The sequence below is a fragment of the Canis lupus genome, chromosome 3, assembly GCF_048164855.1.
Source record: "Canis lupus baileyi chromosome 3, mCanLup2.hap1, whole genome shotgun sequence".
In the NCBI taxonomy this organism is placed as follows: domain Eukaryota; kingdom Metazoa; phylum Chordata; class Mammalia; order Carnivora; family Canidae; genus Canis; species Canis lupus.
Window position 1 is genome coordinate 52,846,400 of NC_132840.1, and position 16,817 is coordinate 52,863,216.

At 37.5% G+C, this 16,817-nt stretch overlaps 1 protein-coding gene across 4 annotated transcripts in view; it reads right to left on the reverse strand.

Moving 5' to 3' along the window:
* The window catches only part of MAP2K4 (mitogen-activated protein kinase kinase 4), a 135,392-nt gene that overhangs the window by 26,997 nt on the left and 91,578 nt on the right, over positions 1–16,817 (reverse strand). For all 4 annotated transcript variants that reach the window (XM_072821099.1, XM_072821098.1, XM_072821097.1 and 1 more), the window contains 3 exons: positions 11,742–11,861; positions 9,126–9,177; positions 5,814–5,941 (listed from right to left, as the gene is read on the reverse strand). In XM_072821099.1, coding sequence (XP_072677200.1) covers positions 5,814–5,941; positions 9,126–9,177; positions 11,742–11,861 — 300 coding nt within the window. The remainder of the gene's footprint in view (positions 1–5,813; positions 5,942–9,125; positions 9,178–11,741; positions 11,862–16,817) is intronic.

Below are 16,817 nucleotides of genomic sequence, written 5' to 3' on the forward strand. Positions count from 1 at the left end.
AGTTGTTTCCTAAGCTTGATTTCTGTGAAGTTAAAATTCTCAGAGACTGTGCACCTCAAGCACAGTCGCATTACTGGCCCAAAGAAGGGTGGCCTCCAGTTGCTGTTCCTTTAAGGGCTTTCCTGAGATATAATCCACACATGATACAATTCACCCACTTGAAGCACTCAATTCACTGGCTTTTCCTATATTCTCAGAACTGGGCAACCATGATCAGAGTCAGTTCCAGAACCCTTTCCCCACCCTACACTTTTGGCCACACTATCTGCTGTACTGCAAACTCCCTCCACCATCAGATCTGCTCATCTACTTTCTATTGCTATAGGGAAACCTGGACTTTCATATGAATAGAATCATAGAGTATGTGATCTTTTATACCTGGTTTCTTCCACTTAGCATGTCTTCAAGGTTTACCTACATCATAGCATGAATCAGTACCTCATTTTTGTTTAAGGCTGAGTAATATTCCCTTGTACACAGACCACCTTTTGTTTGCCCATTCATCCACTGATGGACATCTGGGCTATTTCAACCTTTTGGCTATCACACATTCATGTAGCTGAGTGCTATAAACATTCATGCACAAGTTTTTGTATGGACATGTGTTTTTATTTTATGAAAAACATTTTTCTTGAAATAAAAACACATTATTTGGATTATTACATACTATACACTATATGTATTGTTTTTCTTTTATTTTTCTCATTTAAAAAATCTTTAAACCAAGAAGAACAGGGATCTAATTGATTGACAAAGCCGTAAAAGCAATAGCTAGCCACCCTGAAGAAAACTTATTTTTTCCCAGTTGAAAAGCCTGAGACAGTTACAGCATTTATGATACTACAGAATAAACTGTTTTCCATAGACTAGAAGCTCTTCCAGTTATTAATAAGCATGCCACAATATGAAGTGGGTCTCACTGACGAATATTTGGGGAACACTAGATTTAGAAAAGTTGTTCCTTATTGAGATTTTTCTCAGTACTTTTAATTCCTGTGCTGATATACACAATGTATCTATACCACTAAAAATGGCACATGGTAGCTCCCAGTTAACTGACCCTACAAAGTTTTCTTGACAAACCTATAACATGTCATCCAGAAATAAAAATTTTAAAAAGCCACTTCGTACACTATCTCCCAGTTATTTGAACAGGATTAGTGTGAAGCCATACTACCTTCATTAAAAGTGATATATAGAATGACACAGCAACAAAAGCAGAAGAGGTAACTCCAAGGGACCATCCCTCCAAAGAAACATGAAAAAAATAAGGAAAAAAACTGTCATAGCCAACTCTGTCAGAAATCTAAAAAAAAAAAAAAAAAAAACCAGAAGTTTCTAACAACCAAGCAAACAGTGAATCAAGAAAAAGCCAACTTAAAAGTGGTAAGTAACATTTGCAGCATTTTGACTTGACCTCATCCCAATCCCTGCTCCAGCTCAACAACAGTCTTGAAGATGGTAGCCAGCATTCCCGGGGTCGGACCCCAGACCCTGGGCCCAGAGGGAAGAGGAAACAGAGCATTAAGAATTGTGTTTGTTCCAACTTGTCTGAGGGCAATGAAGAAAATAGGTGGTGGTGCACCCGCCCCTCTTCTGCCTAACTTGGAACACACTCAAGGCAGAAAATCAAAGGACGTTTCTCGAAAATGTCATAAATGAATGACCCGTGGATGGCTAGTGTGGAAGATGAAGACAGAGATATATTAGAGAACCAGAGGTTAAGGCAGATTTGTAAACAGTTGAGTCAAGCAGGAGTGCCCAAGCATAGCCAATCTGCAAAGACTAGAATATTTGGTGTTTTTTTCCTTTTGTTTTGTTCATGTTTTTTTTTTCTTTTTAGGTCCTGGTACCCAAAAAAACCTAGGGAAACTAAAAACAAAACTGTCAAAACACTAGCTGAACACAAGCTAAGAAAACGGACATCAGAGACCACATAGGAGTAAGAATACAGCCTCTAAAAACAAGACGGTTGGAGGAAAAAAATCACTAGAGAAACAGCTAACATCTCACAGAAAGGAGCCAAACAAACCACAAATAGAAGAATCGTCACATTTTATTTCCAAAATTACAATTTAGTTCCAAAATCACATTTTATTTATTTATTTGAGAATCTCAATAGAGAGATTAGAATAGAGGGAGAATCTCAAGCAAACTTAAGGGGCTCACTCTCATGACCCTGAGATCATGGCCTGAGCCAAGAGAGTCGATTGCTCAACCAACTGAGCCCAAGCACCCCCAGAATCACCACATTCTAATACGCAAAATGTCCATTTCTCACACACACAAATACAAAGCGTGCAAAGAAACTAGAAAGTATGACCCATTCACTGGAGAAATGAACAGGAACAAGAAACTACCTGAGGAAACAGACATTGACAAAGTCAGATAACCCGGATGGAATAGAAAAATTCTTCAAAGCACACAAATTACCAAAACTGACTCAGAAGAACTAGAAAATCTGAACAGACTTGTAACAAGCAAAGAGACAGAGTTTGTAAGAGAAGCCTCTCAACAAAAATAAGTCTTATAGGGGCACCCGGGTGCTCAGTGGTTAAACATCTGCCTTTGGCTCAGGTCGTGATCCTGGGTTCCCAGGATCGAAACTCACATCGGGCTCCCCAACAGGGAGCCTGCTTCTCCCTCTGCCTATATCTCTGCTTCTCTCTGTGTGTCTCTCATGAATAAATAAACAAAATCTTTAAAAAAAAAAAAAAAAGAAAAAACTCTTATAGGGACTGGTTAATAAGTTCTTTACCAAACATTTTACCTGAATGGCCTTCCAAAGAGAAAAAAAGTGACCACCATTGTTTTAGTCTTATATACAAGTGGAAAATGAAAATTATATCCTGAAGAATCCAGCTTTTTGAAACCAAAGAGAGAAACAAATTACAGGTGAATGAATGTGTATTTCCAAATTTGTTGAATAGAGATCAAAGGAGGACACAAACATCAACAATTTCTTGATGTTGATGAGCTATAGCTTGGTCAGATTTTCAGGCCTAATAGGCTATATGTATTTTAAGAGGAGATTAAGCCAGGGTTTGAGAAATCCCCAAGATAAGTGAATTGACATATTTTAGAAAGAATTGCTATGAAATGAGTTCTTACTTCAACTATTAATTAAGACTAAGTATCTTACAAACTAATACAGATGGGCTCCTAGCACAGAAGAAAAGGTAGGTACAAGAGGAAATGCTCCTCAAAGACAGGGAAGCTGGTGTAACTTTTTAGAAGTCTCTTCATGTGTTGGAGGACTGCAGAGGGGAAGCATGTGAGGCTAGTGGGTGAAGGAATCCTTTGAGAATGAAAAGACCATCAATTACTCATCTGGAGAAGAGGAACAAAGAAAAAACTGTGAGAAAATGAATTTCTATTTTACAAATGTCTCAACTGCTTAAAAGAAAAAAAAATCATCTCTATAAGCATTACCATTAATGAAATAACCTAACAGGATGTGTTTTGTAATGTGACGCAATACGAAGTACCCATCATCTATGAAATATCCATGCTGAAAAAATTTATAGCCTGACATTACTCATGAGGGAACAATAATCAGACAAATCCAGAATGTGGGACATTCTTGGGAAATCTGTGTGTGAACAAGGTGATGTCATGAAATTCTTGTAATTATTTTAAGTTTCTGTTTTAGGTGTGGTGATGGTATTGTAGTTATGTAGAAGAGTGCCCTTTTTTATGAGAGAAACACACACCAAGTGTTTAGAATGACATTCGTGATATTTGCAACTTACTTTCTCATGGCGCAGAACACATACAGACACATACATCTGTGTGTTTATACACACACACCTCGATGAGGGAGGTGGGAAGGTCCCAAAACGTTAACATTGGCAATTGGTTTATGCAAACACTTGTGTTTCAACTCTACATTATTTATACACCATTATGTTAAATAATCCAAAAGAAATATCACAATTCCTAATTCCTATAGACTAAAGACAAATAATAAATCTTAAATAAAAGACAAGATACATTTCTGTGTTTTCTGTCAAGGTACATCAAGAAGAGTCAAGCCACCACAAGGCTGGTAATAAAATGAATGTCAATCACTCTTATCCATCTATAGGTCTCAGAAAGACTAGAATGGACAGAAGCATTTCATTTAGTTCAGTAAAGATTAGAGGTTGATTCCAAGGTTGAAGAAGCTTAGCAGGGAAAGAAAAGCCCTATACCACCTGGGCCTGTGAACCTTATTTCTACATAAAAATTGAAAGTCTACTTCTTTCTTAAAAGTTACCTGAATTCAAATATTCAGCTCTAGTTGGTCTGCAATTATATTTTTTAAACCTGCATAAATCAGGGACGCCTGGGTGGCTCAGTCAGTGGAACACCTGCCTTCAGCTCAAGTCATGATCTCAAGGTTCTGGGACTGAGTCCCCCCATCCTAATGGACTCCCTGCTCAGTGGGGTGCCTGCTTCTCCCTCTCTCTCTGCCTCTGCTCATGCTCTCTCACTCTGTCTCAAATAAACATAAAAATATATATATATTTATATATAATATATATGTCTTAATATATAAATATATTAAAATATATTATATATATAATGTAGATACATTATATATATCTTAAAAATATATATATGTATATATATCTTAAAAACCCTGCATAAATCAAACATAATTCTTAGTCAATGTCCCACTGCACAAACACCTGGTCACCCTTAATACTGTGATAAGCCCTACAAGTCCAGGTAACAGCTTCTAGTTCATTCTCAGGGTACATTTACTAAATGTGTAAATTATATGACTTCCCAAATGCTGCGTGTATAACATTTTTATTTCTTACTTTTGAAATTGTTGTTCCATTTAACCCTAATTATCATGATGAGCCCAAGGCCTTCCAAATTTTCCCAATAATCTGCCTGGACAGTCAACATCCACAAAGCCCAAACTTCATATGAAAGTTTCTTTTTGTACAAACATACACACATGCACAAGCACACACAAATCCATAAAGACCACAGCCAAAACTACTGACAGGAATGCCTCAATAGTCTGCACAGCCTATTTATCACCACTTAAGAGCTGTGTACTAGTCCCCAAAGAATCACAGCCACATTAAGGAAGACACCAACATCTAGGGGAAGCGCTTAAAATATAGACACTAAATTTCTAAATACAGAGATCAAAATCCAGCCTGTTGGAACAGCATATGTGTACGTGCTGGGGTAAGAGGAGTATGACGTGTAGAAGGCTAGGGTAAGTCTATCTCTCTGAGGGGAAACAGGCTCTAGGTTGGCAAATACCCAAGATTTCCACCCTTGAATCTTTCAGTGTGCTTCATCCACCTCTAAGGAAGGGACCAACAATATTCAGAACATAGCCTCAGATTCTGTAAGACATACTAATTCCACTAGGAACCCCGGAAACTCCAGTCTCCCATTCTTCTCCAACTAGAAAAGAAGCATCAGTGACTGGCCTATAGACCACATTATCCATGTGTTAATGGGTGATGTGGACGCATGATCCGTAGTGTCCATGATCCTACAATGTTATCTACAACAGTCAAGTGAGCATGTGGAGTGTTGGAAACACAGAGGCCTTCTGAAAATTAACCAACCATCTGGTGGATGAGTGGAATAAAGAAATACAATGAAACAGGAGTTCACTGGTGTAATATCAGAGTTTCACAGAGAAGCTAGAACCTAAGTTTGGTTTTTAGGACAGAGAAAAATATTTAGTATGGTGAAACTGCATGACCAGTGGTAGACCCCTTAGAAGGAAAGCACCAAAGGGCACAGGCTCTCTGGGCAAAGACTATCAACCAGGAAAGTCTGGCCTTTGCACTTACTGCCATATATGGCCTACACCCGGCATCTCTTGTCTTGGCAATGGAGTCCACCAGCTGTCCACTGATGCCAAAGTCACAGAGCTTAATATTCCCACTCCTGTCCAGAAGAATATTGGAAGGTTTGATATCTGCAAGAGAGAGAGAAATGTCATTTCAAGTACAAGTGATCGATGAAATGAGCTACATTCTGAAGCACGTTAAGCAAAAATACCAAAAAAACCTTAGACTAGATAAGTGATCAGGTCCTTAAAAATTCAGATATAAAAGAAGATGAGGAAAAATGAGAAAACAGTGGTCTGAACACCAATGTTTAAAAACTCAGTATCAAAAATGCTTCATAATAAATGTAAGCATTCTATAATGCTTTGTTTTCATGGAAAGATTTATATTCATTTACTTGCTTCAAATTCATTACTTACTGGCCAAAATATGAACAATGAATTTAATCTACAAGAGTATACCAAGCTACTTTAGAGTAGATCAAAGACTAGCCACCTAAATGCAAACTGTACAAATTATACATCCACAATTTAAAGTTGAGTTTTATCTAACTCAGGAAAGTATCCAACCCAGTACATCTACAAGACCACAGCTTTGGGATCAGAGAAGCAAAGGTTCAAAACCTGGGTCCCAAATCCACAGCGTGACCTGGGGCAAGCTCCTTGACTTTGACTCAGCAATCATAATTTCGTCATCTACAAAATGAAAATAATTGCTAATCCATAGGGCTCTGGAAATTAAAAGACCTAATAATACAGTATCAGACCTTTATTTGTATTCAATAAATCCATCCATTTAATAATTATTTCTCCTTGAGAGAGATTTTTCTGACATTAGATGACTTCATCAGGTTTCCCTAACCAGCCCTTTCTTCCAGTTGGCCTTGAGAAACCAGATTCATTTTCACACCTTCTAAAGTGTGTGTGCTTACTTTCCTGTCAATTTGAGAAAGCCGAAATCTCTTCCATTTGCTTCTCCAAGGTTTTATAGTCTTGATAAATTGGGCCCTAGGCTTTCACCCCTTCTTCACTGACAATGAACTCAATGCCACTATGTGTTAATCCACTGTCTGGCCCATTCTCTCTCTTTGCTTATGAAGCCTCTATCCTGGTCTCAATGCTTCTATCCATTTCATTGTCACTAGCATGGATCAGTGAATAAAAAGGATACAAATAGATACAAGATACAAAAATATCTGTAACTCAGAAGGGGATGTACAAAAAAAACCTGAAAAGGTCTCCTGCCATCACTGACAGGGCTGCTTATCAAGCATCTATCCTACCACCCACCCCACCCCTTCCAGTGGAACCTGTATTTGATTTTATGGAAGTATCCCCTTTCTTCTCTGTAGCTGCAACCATACCTCTCCAAATGAGGGACTGGCTGGTCCAATTATCAGGGTAGCCTGATGCTCCTTGCCCAGAACCAGTTTAGGGTAAGGGCATGAAGCAACTCTGGTGAATGAGGCAAGAGAATACACCAGAGCAATGTACAGAAGATGTCCCAGCTCCTATGACAGCCACACAGGAAGAGGAAGAGCTTCTCCAAGAGGTATCATGTCTACATGTGACACTGGGGACTTGCTTTGGTAGTTATCACCCTGAGGATGGAGCCAAAAAAAGGGTGCTTGAGCCCTGAACATACTGTCCTTAGAGCTACCCCATCCTTGGACTTGTTAGGACAGATAATCAATTTCCTTGAAGTTTAAGGCAGTTAACTATAAGGCAGTAACTCATGATCAAAAGGACTCTTCACTGTAGCAAAAGAGCTAACTGATCCTAATAAAAAAGACTGCTATATTGGGGCTCCTGGGTGGCTCAGCTGGTTAAACATCTGCCTTGGCTCAGGTCAGGAACTCAGAGTCCTGGGATTGAGTCCCATGTCAGGGCTCCCTGCTCAGCAGGGAGTCTACTCCTTTTCCCTCCTCCCCTCCCATCACTGGTACATGCTCTCTCCCTCTCAAATGAATTAAAAAAAAAAAAAAAAAAATCTTAAAAAAAAAAAAGACTGCTATAAACTCATGGTTTTTATTTTACTAATAGGAAAACCCAAGTTATTTTTGAAGCTTTTCCCTTTTATTCAGCTACTCCTCGGTCACTGTCTTAGTGCTTTACTGTGACTGGCAAGTATCTCTAAAGTAACTGTAAATGCCCTAAAGGTGATACTACTTTCATAAGTGCAAAACACAGCCAAAAAGGAAGGAAAATCCCAAAAGCAGAATGCAATGAACTACAAGAAGAACAAAATCATTTTGTTTATGGGCCTAACTCTACATGACTTTAAGCCAAAAGAGAAAAATAAGCCCACCTAAAATGATTTTTAACAAGCATCAGGGCAAAGTAAAATTAAGTGAAATATTCTGTGGTTCAAGGTTAACTCATTTCAGTAGTCCTGAGTCAACCCCAAACTAAAACTACTTAAATGTGCCAATTACTAATTTCTGTAACCATGTTTCTAATTTCTAGAAACCATGTTTCCTAGAATGTGAGTCTTTTCACTTCTGCGAATATAACCTTTTACTTTCTGCCCTATTTATTGTCAGGCTGAGTCTCACACTGTCACATATGGTCTTGGGTTTACCCATTACAAGTATCTTGAGGACCAGGAACCTGCAAACTTCTTCAAAGCCACCACCCCACTGCCCTGAGTCTAGCAGAGCAAGAAAGACAGCAACTATTTAATCTATTAGCTGTTTTAATTTCGTGATTCCCATTGACTTCCAATAAATCTACATCAAATACATCAAATCCTGACATTTGGACCTGTGCCCAACAAGGTCAAGATCACTGTTCTCACAAGTACAAATGCTTTAGAGGAATTTCAATGTACAATAATAATTAAAGCATCTCTATTTGCTAAATGTCCTCTTAAGCAAAGAAGAAACACCTGTCTTAAAATGCTCAAGGTACCACCCTCCAAACTCTTTCAATGTCCCCAGGATCACCTTCGTGCATATTTGTATACAAAGAGAAACATTATCTATTAAGCAAATAAATAATTATTTTTCAACTAAGAGTAATAAAAACCTTGCGGCAAAATCTATTTCAATTTGTAAACTTGATATACTAACAAGTTAAGCTGAAATTTATAGAATCTCAAAGGAAAAATACCCTAAATTAATAACAAAGTTTTACGGAGAAAAAAATAGTAATAGTGTCAGGGTACATATGTTTTACTAAAAATAGAAATATATCAGAAAAGCATACACAGGGACATTATAATTTTCAATAATGTTTTCCTATTAATGAAAAATATTAATCTCTTTAAGGAAAAATATTAATTTCCAACCTATAAAAAATAATTCATACCCACCTCTGTGAATGATTTTCAAGTTTTCTTTTAAGTGGTTTAGTGCTTTCACAGTCTAAGGACAAAAAGCAAAGATAGGATAAACAACCAATATCCTTTAATCCCACAGCACACAGTTCATCATAGGTTAACAGCCTTATAGCCGTTCACATTCTTGTAAGCTTAATTATGTCAATATTCTGTCCATTTTTTATGTTAACTAAAGATACTAATTATTTTAGATCTTCTGAAAATGCAGTTGTTTTTACATGCTATTACCTGACAGCTAAAAAGAACCCAATAACTTATAATTTTTTAATAAGTCATTACAAAGTTGTACATTACTTGCATCTTCAAATTTTTCAAGAATGGAAGTAATTCAGTACAAAAGAGTCCAGTCTGATTCCATTATCAATTCTATCAGCTAATAAGTCTTTCCAAATTTCCTCCGTTTCTCATAATTATTCATTCACCTTCACTCTGTGCTGAGTCTTCAAAGTAATTTTGGCAAAGTCAAAGTATCTGTTCAACAACTATGGGAATTTCTGCAGAATTTACATTGTTTAATCACTGCTTGTGGCCAGAAATTAGGCATTTCTTCAGAAATATAGGGAACAGGGGCTTGAATCGAAATTTCTACAATCTCAAAGAGAACTGAAGAACAAGCCAACCCTTTGCTATCAAATGGTCAAGTCTCTGCTCCATCAAGCTGCTGGGTGTCAGGAATGCTGAACTCGTAATTTTTCAAGTAGCTAAGGCCTTTTGTGTTTCTTTGGGTCATTAATTAGCAAAAAAGAGGTTTAGCACAAAGTAATTTTAAATGTTATGCTTAATAGAAAGGATGATCACCAAGTCTAGAAACATAGGCAAATATGTAACAAATGATTTATTTGTGTGTCTACATTACACTTACTGCAATACACAATAAAATAATTTTGTCTATGATTTCTAACTTCATGATCACCCTGGTTAGAAACAGGATTCTGGGGCAGCCCAGGTGGCTCAGCGGTTTAGCGCCGCCTTCAGTCCAGGCCATGATCCTGGAGATCCGGGATCGAGTCCCGTGTCAGGCTTCCTGCAGGGAGCCTGCTACTCCCTCTACCTGTGTCTCTGCCTCTCTCTCGCTGTCTCTCTCATGAATAAATAAAATCTTAAAAAAAAAAAAAAGAAAGAAAGAAACAGGATTCTGGGATCAGGTTGCCTGAGCTTAAATCATTTGCTACCTACAACTGTATGAAGTTCAAAGCAAATTAATTACTTAACCTCTCCATGCTCCAGATCTGTCATCTGTAAAAGGGGTTACTATTCACCACAGAGAGTTGCTATGAAGATAAAATGTCATAAGATCTTAGCCTGATGCAAGTAAACATTCAATAACCATTAGCTACTGTCATTATTCTACTATTGTTGCATTATAATTATCATGAATAGTAAAAGTTCCAAGATAATACTGGGTTTGGGATATTGGACAGAGAGAGAAGACAAAATTGACCAATATAAAATGTCATATATCTTCCCAAGAATAAACAAGTTTCTAGAATTACTCAGTTTCACTTTATAAAATCATATGAAAGGGTATATACTGTAATGTTAAGCTCATAAAATATTTAAATTTATGTACCAATCTGGCTAAATAAATTAAAATATTAACATAAATCTTAAGACCATTATGACTTTAATCTGATTTTTTAAAGTCCAGTTATACACACACACACACACACACACACAGACACACGTAAGTTTCACAACTAAAATACAGTTCAGAAACTGCCTATGGATTTTTATATTAACCCTTAATGATCAAATAGGATCAACTGGCAATCAGCAGACTATACTGGAGGTGAAGGATGTAAGAACAAAGAGGCAGGAACTTGCATGCAACCAGAATTTCTACTTTACGGCTTCCTATAAAACTTAGCTTATACATCTACTAACCTATGTCAATGTCATTAGCTCAGAGTCTCAAGGCTTTCTAAGAATCTTACTAATTTTACTCCATTGAAAGGATTTTTGTGAACAACCTTTGCAACTAAAAGATTCAGAGGAAGAAAAACGATCAGGAATTCACTTTGAAAACTACAAACACATGTGTAAAAGAGTACCTCTTTTGTTTTTGGTACTCTGGTAAAAGTGAACTGGCCAAATCAGCAGCAATGTTGGTTACTGAAACTGCCAGTCAAAAATTTCAATAGCTTAGAGTGGACCACTCAAATCTTAAACCACAGGAAAGACACCCTAAGAATTTCAGTGAAAGGACTTGAAGGGACTGCTGTGATTCTGATTAATTTAGAGATAATGGTGAGAACATAAGCAATTTAAAAGTAGTTAGAACAACAGGGCTAAAAGGAACAGAAAATTTCTTTTTCTGGTTTTGTTTACAGCACAATCTACTATGATTCATTGTGATTTTAATGAACAGAATATTGTAGTTTTTACATAGAACATATTTTGAAAACTGTTCTTATGACTTGTACTAATTACCCCACAGAAGTGATTTTTGTCTGTCTTCCTATTACAAATGATTTTCCAGGAAGGTCAGCAACATTCTGTGAAGGACATTCTGATAGGTGCATTCAAAACTCCAGAAGCATCTTTATATAAGTATATACAGAAGGAATAATTTGAAAACCAGGTACTTACTGCTAAAGTGATTTTGCCTAAAATTTCTTCTGGAATAACATCATCTAATACACTATATACATATTTGTAAAACTTATCAAACGAGGTAGACATGAGTTCCATACAGATCCAACAGTCACCCTATAAAATAACAAACAGCTGTTATTCCTTTACATCTTAGTATTAAGTACTATGTTTCCTTTACTTAAAATAGAAATACAATTAGAGAAAAAGCAATCTTCTTCATCTTTTTTTTTTTAATCTTGCATTAGAGGGAATTTTTGGTTTTTATTAAAGCCCTGGCCAGAAGAGTCTCCTCCTGTGTAAACACAAACTTATTTATTCAACTTCCCCACTCTTGACTGTAAAGTCAGGGATGGTCTTATTACATAGAAATTTTTGTGCTTTTAAAAATATATCAAATTTTGCCATAATCAAATACAAACATAGAAAATATGTGGGAAACTGTTTACTGTCACTAATAAAGAAAAGCAGATTACAGGAATCCAGAGGTTCTATATAAACTTCTGAAATTAGTAAGAAAGGAAGAAAAATACACAGAGCAAACCCAATGTCTCAAATCCTTGCACAAATGCCCCCTTCTCAGGTGGCTGACATTTAAAATGCAGGTCATTTCACTCTTAGCATCCCCTCACCCTGCTCTGTGCTGTCTTGCCCTGAAATTTTATAATAGAAAATATAACTTGTTATGTTTGTCATCCAGCTCCCTTAACTAACACACACTCCACCAGCACAGGGGCTCAATAAACATTCCCTAGATGAATGAATGCTTGCCATAATTAAACTGAATCATCCAAACACTGTTGGTAGCATCACAATGTGTTTTAAACCAGACAGAAGGCAATTTGACAATAAAACAAGAGAGACAGTATTTATACCCTTTGATACAGTCATCTCATGACTGGAAATCTAATTAAACAAATAGTTCACAAATTCCAGAAAAAAAGAAAAAAAAAAAAACAGAAACAAAACTCAAAAGCATGGAACGATCTCACAAGAAGGAATGGAGTACTATTAAAGGGATTATCTAATATTACTGTTACTTGGAAACTACATGGTTTGTGAGAGGTATGCATGAAAAAACACAGCATATGAGCAGATAGCCCAGTTACAACGCTCAGAAAGGATGAGTATGTATGAACAATCGCCACAAAGGACCTTACAAGCGTGAGAACAGATGCCAGGACTATGATAAAAATGATCTCAAAAGAGTTTGCATGTTGTTACTAATTTACAGGCCCAGCTGTATCCTTGGAGATTTTTGACCACTAATCTCCCACCTGGATAATCATGTAGGAGGTTAATGCCCATTAAGGTAAGAACGGCCTGTGTAGAATGACAATCCAATCAGCAGCAGAGCCATGAACAGAACAAAATCCAGTTGCTCCCAACAACACATACAAAGCCAGGACACTGTCTCACATGCAGGAAACACACGCTGCGCTGAATATGGAGACCAGCACTCTGAAGACAGGACGGACACCCGCTAGAGCATGCATGTAGCTACATGGCTTCACAGAATGCTTATATATTTGACACAGTGAACTTCTACTTATATTTAAGTCTGTGTTCTCTCTCTGTGGCTCCTTCTTCTGAGTGCTCTTGCAGATAGACACTCACAAAAGACTAGTAACATCCTTCACCCAACACAAACACTTGAATTTATTTGAAGCTAAAGACACCATCTCAATAGATGCACTAGAATTTTTTTATTAGAGCAAAAGAGAGTTGTGGGACCCCCTCAACTCCTCATCTAGGAAACATGGCTGCCCCACCATCCTCAACAGAGTAGGACAAAACTCAAATGAGTTAACACATAAAGTACAAAATAAAGGGTCTGGCAGGTACAGAAAATGAGGGTGGGGAGGAAGGATGGAAAACAGGAAGGCAACTAAAAAGAGAGAGACAGACATGGAAGAGGGGAAATAAAGGCAGGAACTAAGTAGAACTTGGGGGCAGGGGGGGAGACGGACAATGCTACAATCAGCTCCAGAGAGACCGAGAGAGATCTCTGTGGTTGCCAAGGCACATAGCCTAATGTGAACTTCTGATTTCATCTGGCAGTTCCTTTTGACCATAACTGAGAACAGACAGCAGCAGCAGTGAGCTGCTTTTGAAAAAAACAAGGGGGGTGGGGGTGGGATGGTTTGAACTGCCTCAAAAAGCAACAACAGCAACCTTATTTTCATGGTCGAGCACAAGAAGGGACACCCACACGACTGAAATATGCAAAAGCAGAAATCACTAAATACGGGTTTACTGAAAAGAAAGGTGGAGGATGATGAAAAACTGAACCAGTAAGATCAAGATAAGTGTTCCTAGAGACAAAAACCAGATAAAACCACTGGCTGCTTAGACATACCCACTCAGAAAATAAACTGTTTAAAAAGACACCACTCATGGAGCACCTGGGTGGCTCAGTGGTGAGCGTCTGCCTTTGGCTCAGGGCATGATCCCGGGGTCCTGGGATCGAGTCCCACATTGGGTTCCCCACAGGGAACCTGTTTCTCCCTCTGCCTATATCTCTGACTCTGTGTGTTTTATTTATTTATGAATAAATAACAAAATATTTTTAAAAAAAGACACCACTCACAATACAAAGAAAAATTGTAAAGCTCCTAGGAATGTATATAACAAAAGAAGCAAAACGCTCATGACAACATGTATAAGATATGACTAAAGACATAACAAGTGACCAAAGAAAGAGGCAAACAATGTGAAGACACAAGATCATAAAAGTGTCAGATTCCCCTAAATTAGCTTAAGAACTCAAGTAAATTCTAATCAAAATTATCATGTACCTGGACAAGCTGATCCTAAAACATATAGGAAAGTTGAGCCAGGGTGCACGGGTAGCTCAGTCAGCTGAGCATCTGACTCTTGATTTCAGTTCAAGTCATGATCTAAGGGTCGTGAGACTGAGCCCCACACATCTGGCTCCACATTCAGTATGGAATCGGCTTGGGATTTTTCTCTCTCTCCTCTGCCTCTGCGGCCACACTCACATGCACTCTCTCTCTCTCTCTCAAATAAAGCAATTAAATTTTTTAAAAGAAAAGTAGAGCCAAGAATGGCCAAGGCATTTTTTTTTTAAAGATTTTATTTATTTATTCATGAGAGACACAGAGAGAGGCAGAGACATGGGCAAAGGGAGAAGCAGGCTCCTCGCAGAGATCCCGATGCGGGACTCGATCCTGAACCCTAGGGATCACGTCCTGAGCCAAAGGCAGACACTCAACCACTGAGCCATCCAGGTGTACATAGCCAAGATGATTTTAAAGAAGGGAGCCTAGTCTACTAGACAAAGATTTTTTTATAAACCTGTCACAATAAAAGGCAGTGGTATAAAATAGAGAGGGAAGTAAAAATACCAACAGAACAGATTCAAAAGCTCATGCACACATGGAAATTTGAAAGATGATAAATATAGCAAAGCAAACAGTTGCAAAAGCATGGAATATTCAATGAATGTTGCTGGAACCACTGGCCTTCCAGATAGAAAAGAGTTAATTAGGTAAGTACCTCAGATCATTCACAAATAAAAATACCAAAAAAAAATCTCAAATGGATTTTTTTTTTAAAGTTAAGGCTTAAAACTTTTTTTAATAAGAGTTCTTCAGGGTAGGAGACTTATTTCTTCTCCAAATCACACATGAAAAGAATAAATCATGAAGAGTAAGATCCGCTAAATTGAACTCCATTATAATGGATATTTCCGTATGACAAAGGATACCATACTGTAAGTTCAAAAATAAAACAAAAGCACCTACTTGGATAATAATCAAGAATTAGTACCCTGAATACTAAAGCACTATGCTAAATTAATTAGGCAAAGACAAAACTTAACGGAATAATGGCAAAGGGATATTGATAGGCAATTTACAAAAGACCTGAACACATATGTAAAAAAATTATGTACCTTGTCAGTAGTAAAAAAAAAATGTCATTTTTAAAAATTTTTTTATTTATTCATGAGAGACACAGAGAGAGAGAGAGAGAGAGAGAGAGAGGCAGAGACCCAGGCAGAGGGAGAAGCAGGCTCCATGCAGGGAGCCTGACATGGAACTCAATCCCCAGTCTCCAGGATCATACCCTGGGCCAAAGGTGGCACTAAACCACTGAGCCACCCAGGCTGCCCGAAATGTCATTTTTAAAAGTAAGATACCACTTCAAACTCACCCAATTGGCAAAAATGAAACATTTAATAATACCAAACGTTAGCAATGAGATCTATGTCAATAAATGTTTCTGGGTTGCCCAACAACCACCTCCTCTTTGTTATTTACATCATGCCCAGCTGAAACTACATATCCCAATCTTATATAGAGAAGGGCAGCCAGTGAAATGTCAACACAGTCGGCTGATGATTGCAGAACAGCCTTTTTGGTTCTTCCCACTTCTCTTCCTTTGTGTGGACATTACAGCTGACCTACACGAGCCAACCTGGACCACCAGGGCAACCTTAACAATGTAAACCACAAACTCAGTAAGCCACTAACAGGTTCCAGTACTAACACCCAAATACTATTCCTGATATGGAAATCCTCATTCTTATTGGTAGAAACAGAAGTTAGCACAACTGCTGTGAAGAGGAATATGCCAATATAAAGTTGAAAACAATTCATATTACTTAACCCAGCAATTATATTTCTAGGCATATGCTATACAGAATCTGTAACCTATGTTGTTAAGGAGAAATGCAAAAAGAAGTTCATTTTTACATCCTTTATAACTGCAAAAATGAGAAATGACCTATATTAGGATTATTAAAGAAACATTAAAAAATGGTATATTTAATTATAGAATACTACACAACAGTTAAGATAAATTAACCAAATCAGGGGTGCCTGGCCAGCTCAGTCAGTAGAGCATCCAACTCTTGATCTCGGGGTCATGTGTGTGTTTACTGGGCATAGAATCTACTTTAAAAAGCCAACAAATAAAATGTTGGGTCCACTGTGATTCCCCTCTAAGTGTCTGTACGTTCAAACTACTTCACAGTTTAAAAAAAAAAAAAAGCAAGAACTACCTTAAGAAACTAAAAACAGATGAGCAAATTAAGCCAAAATATGCAGA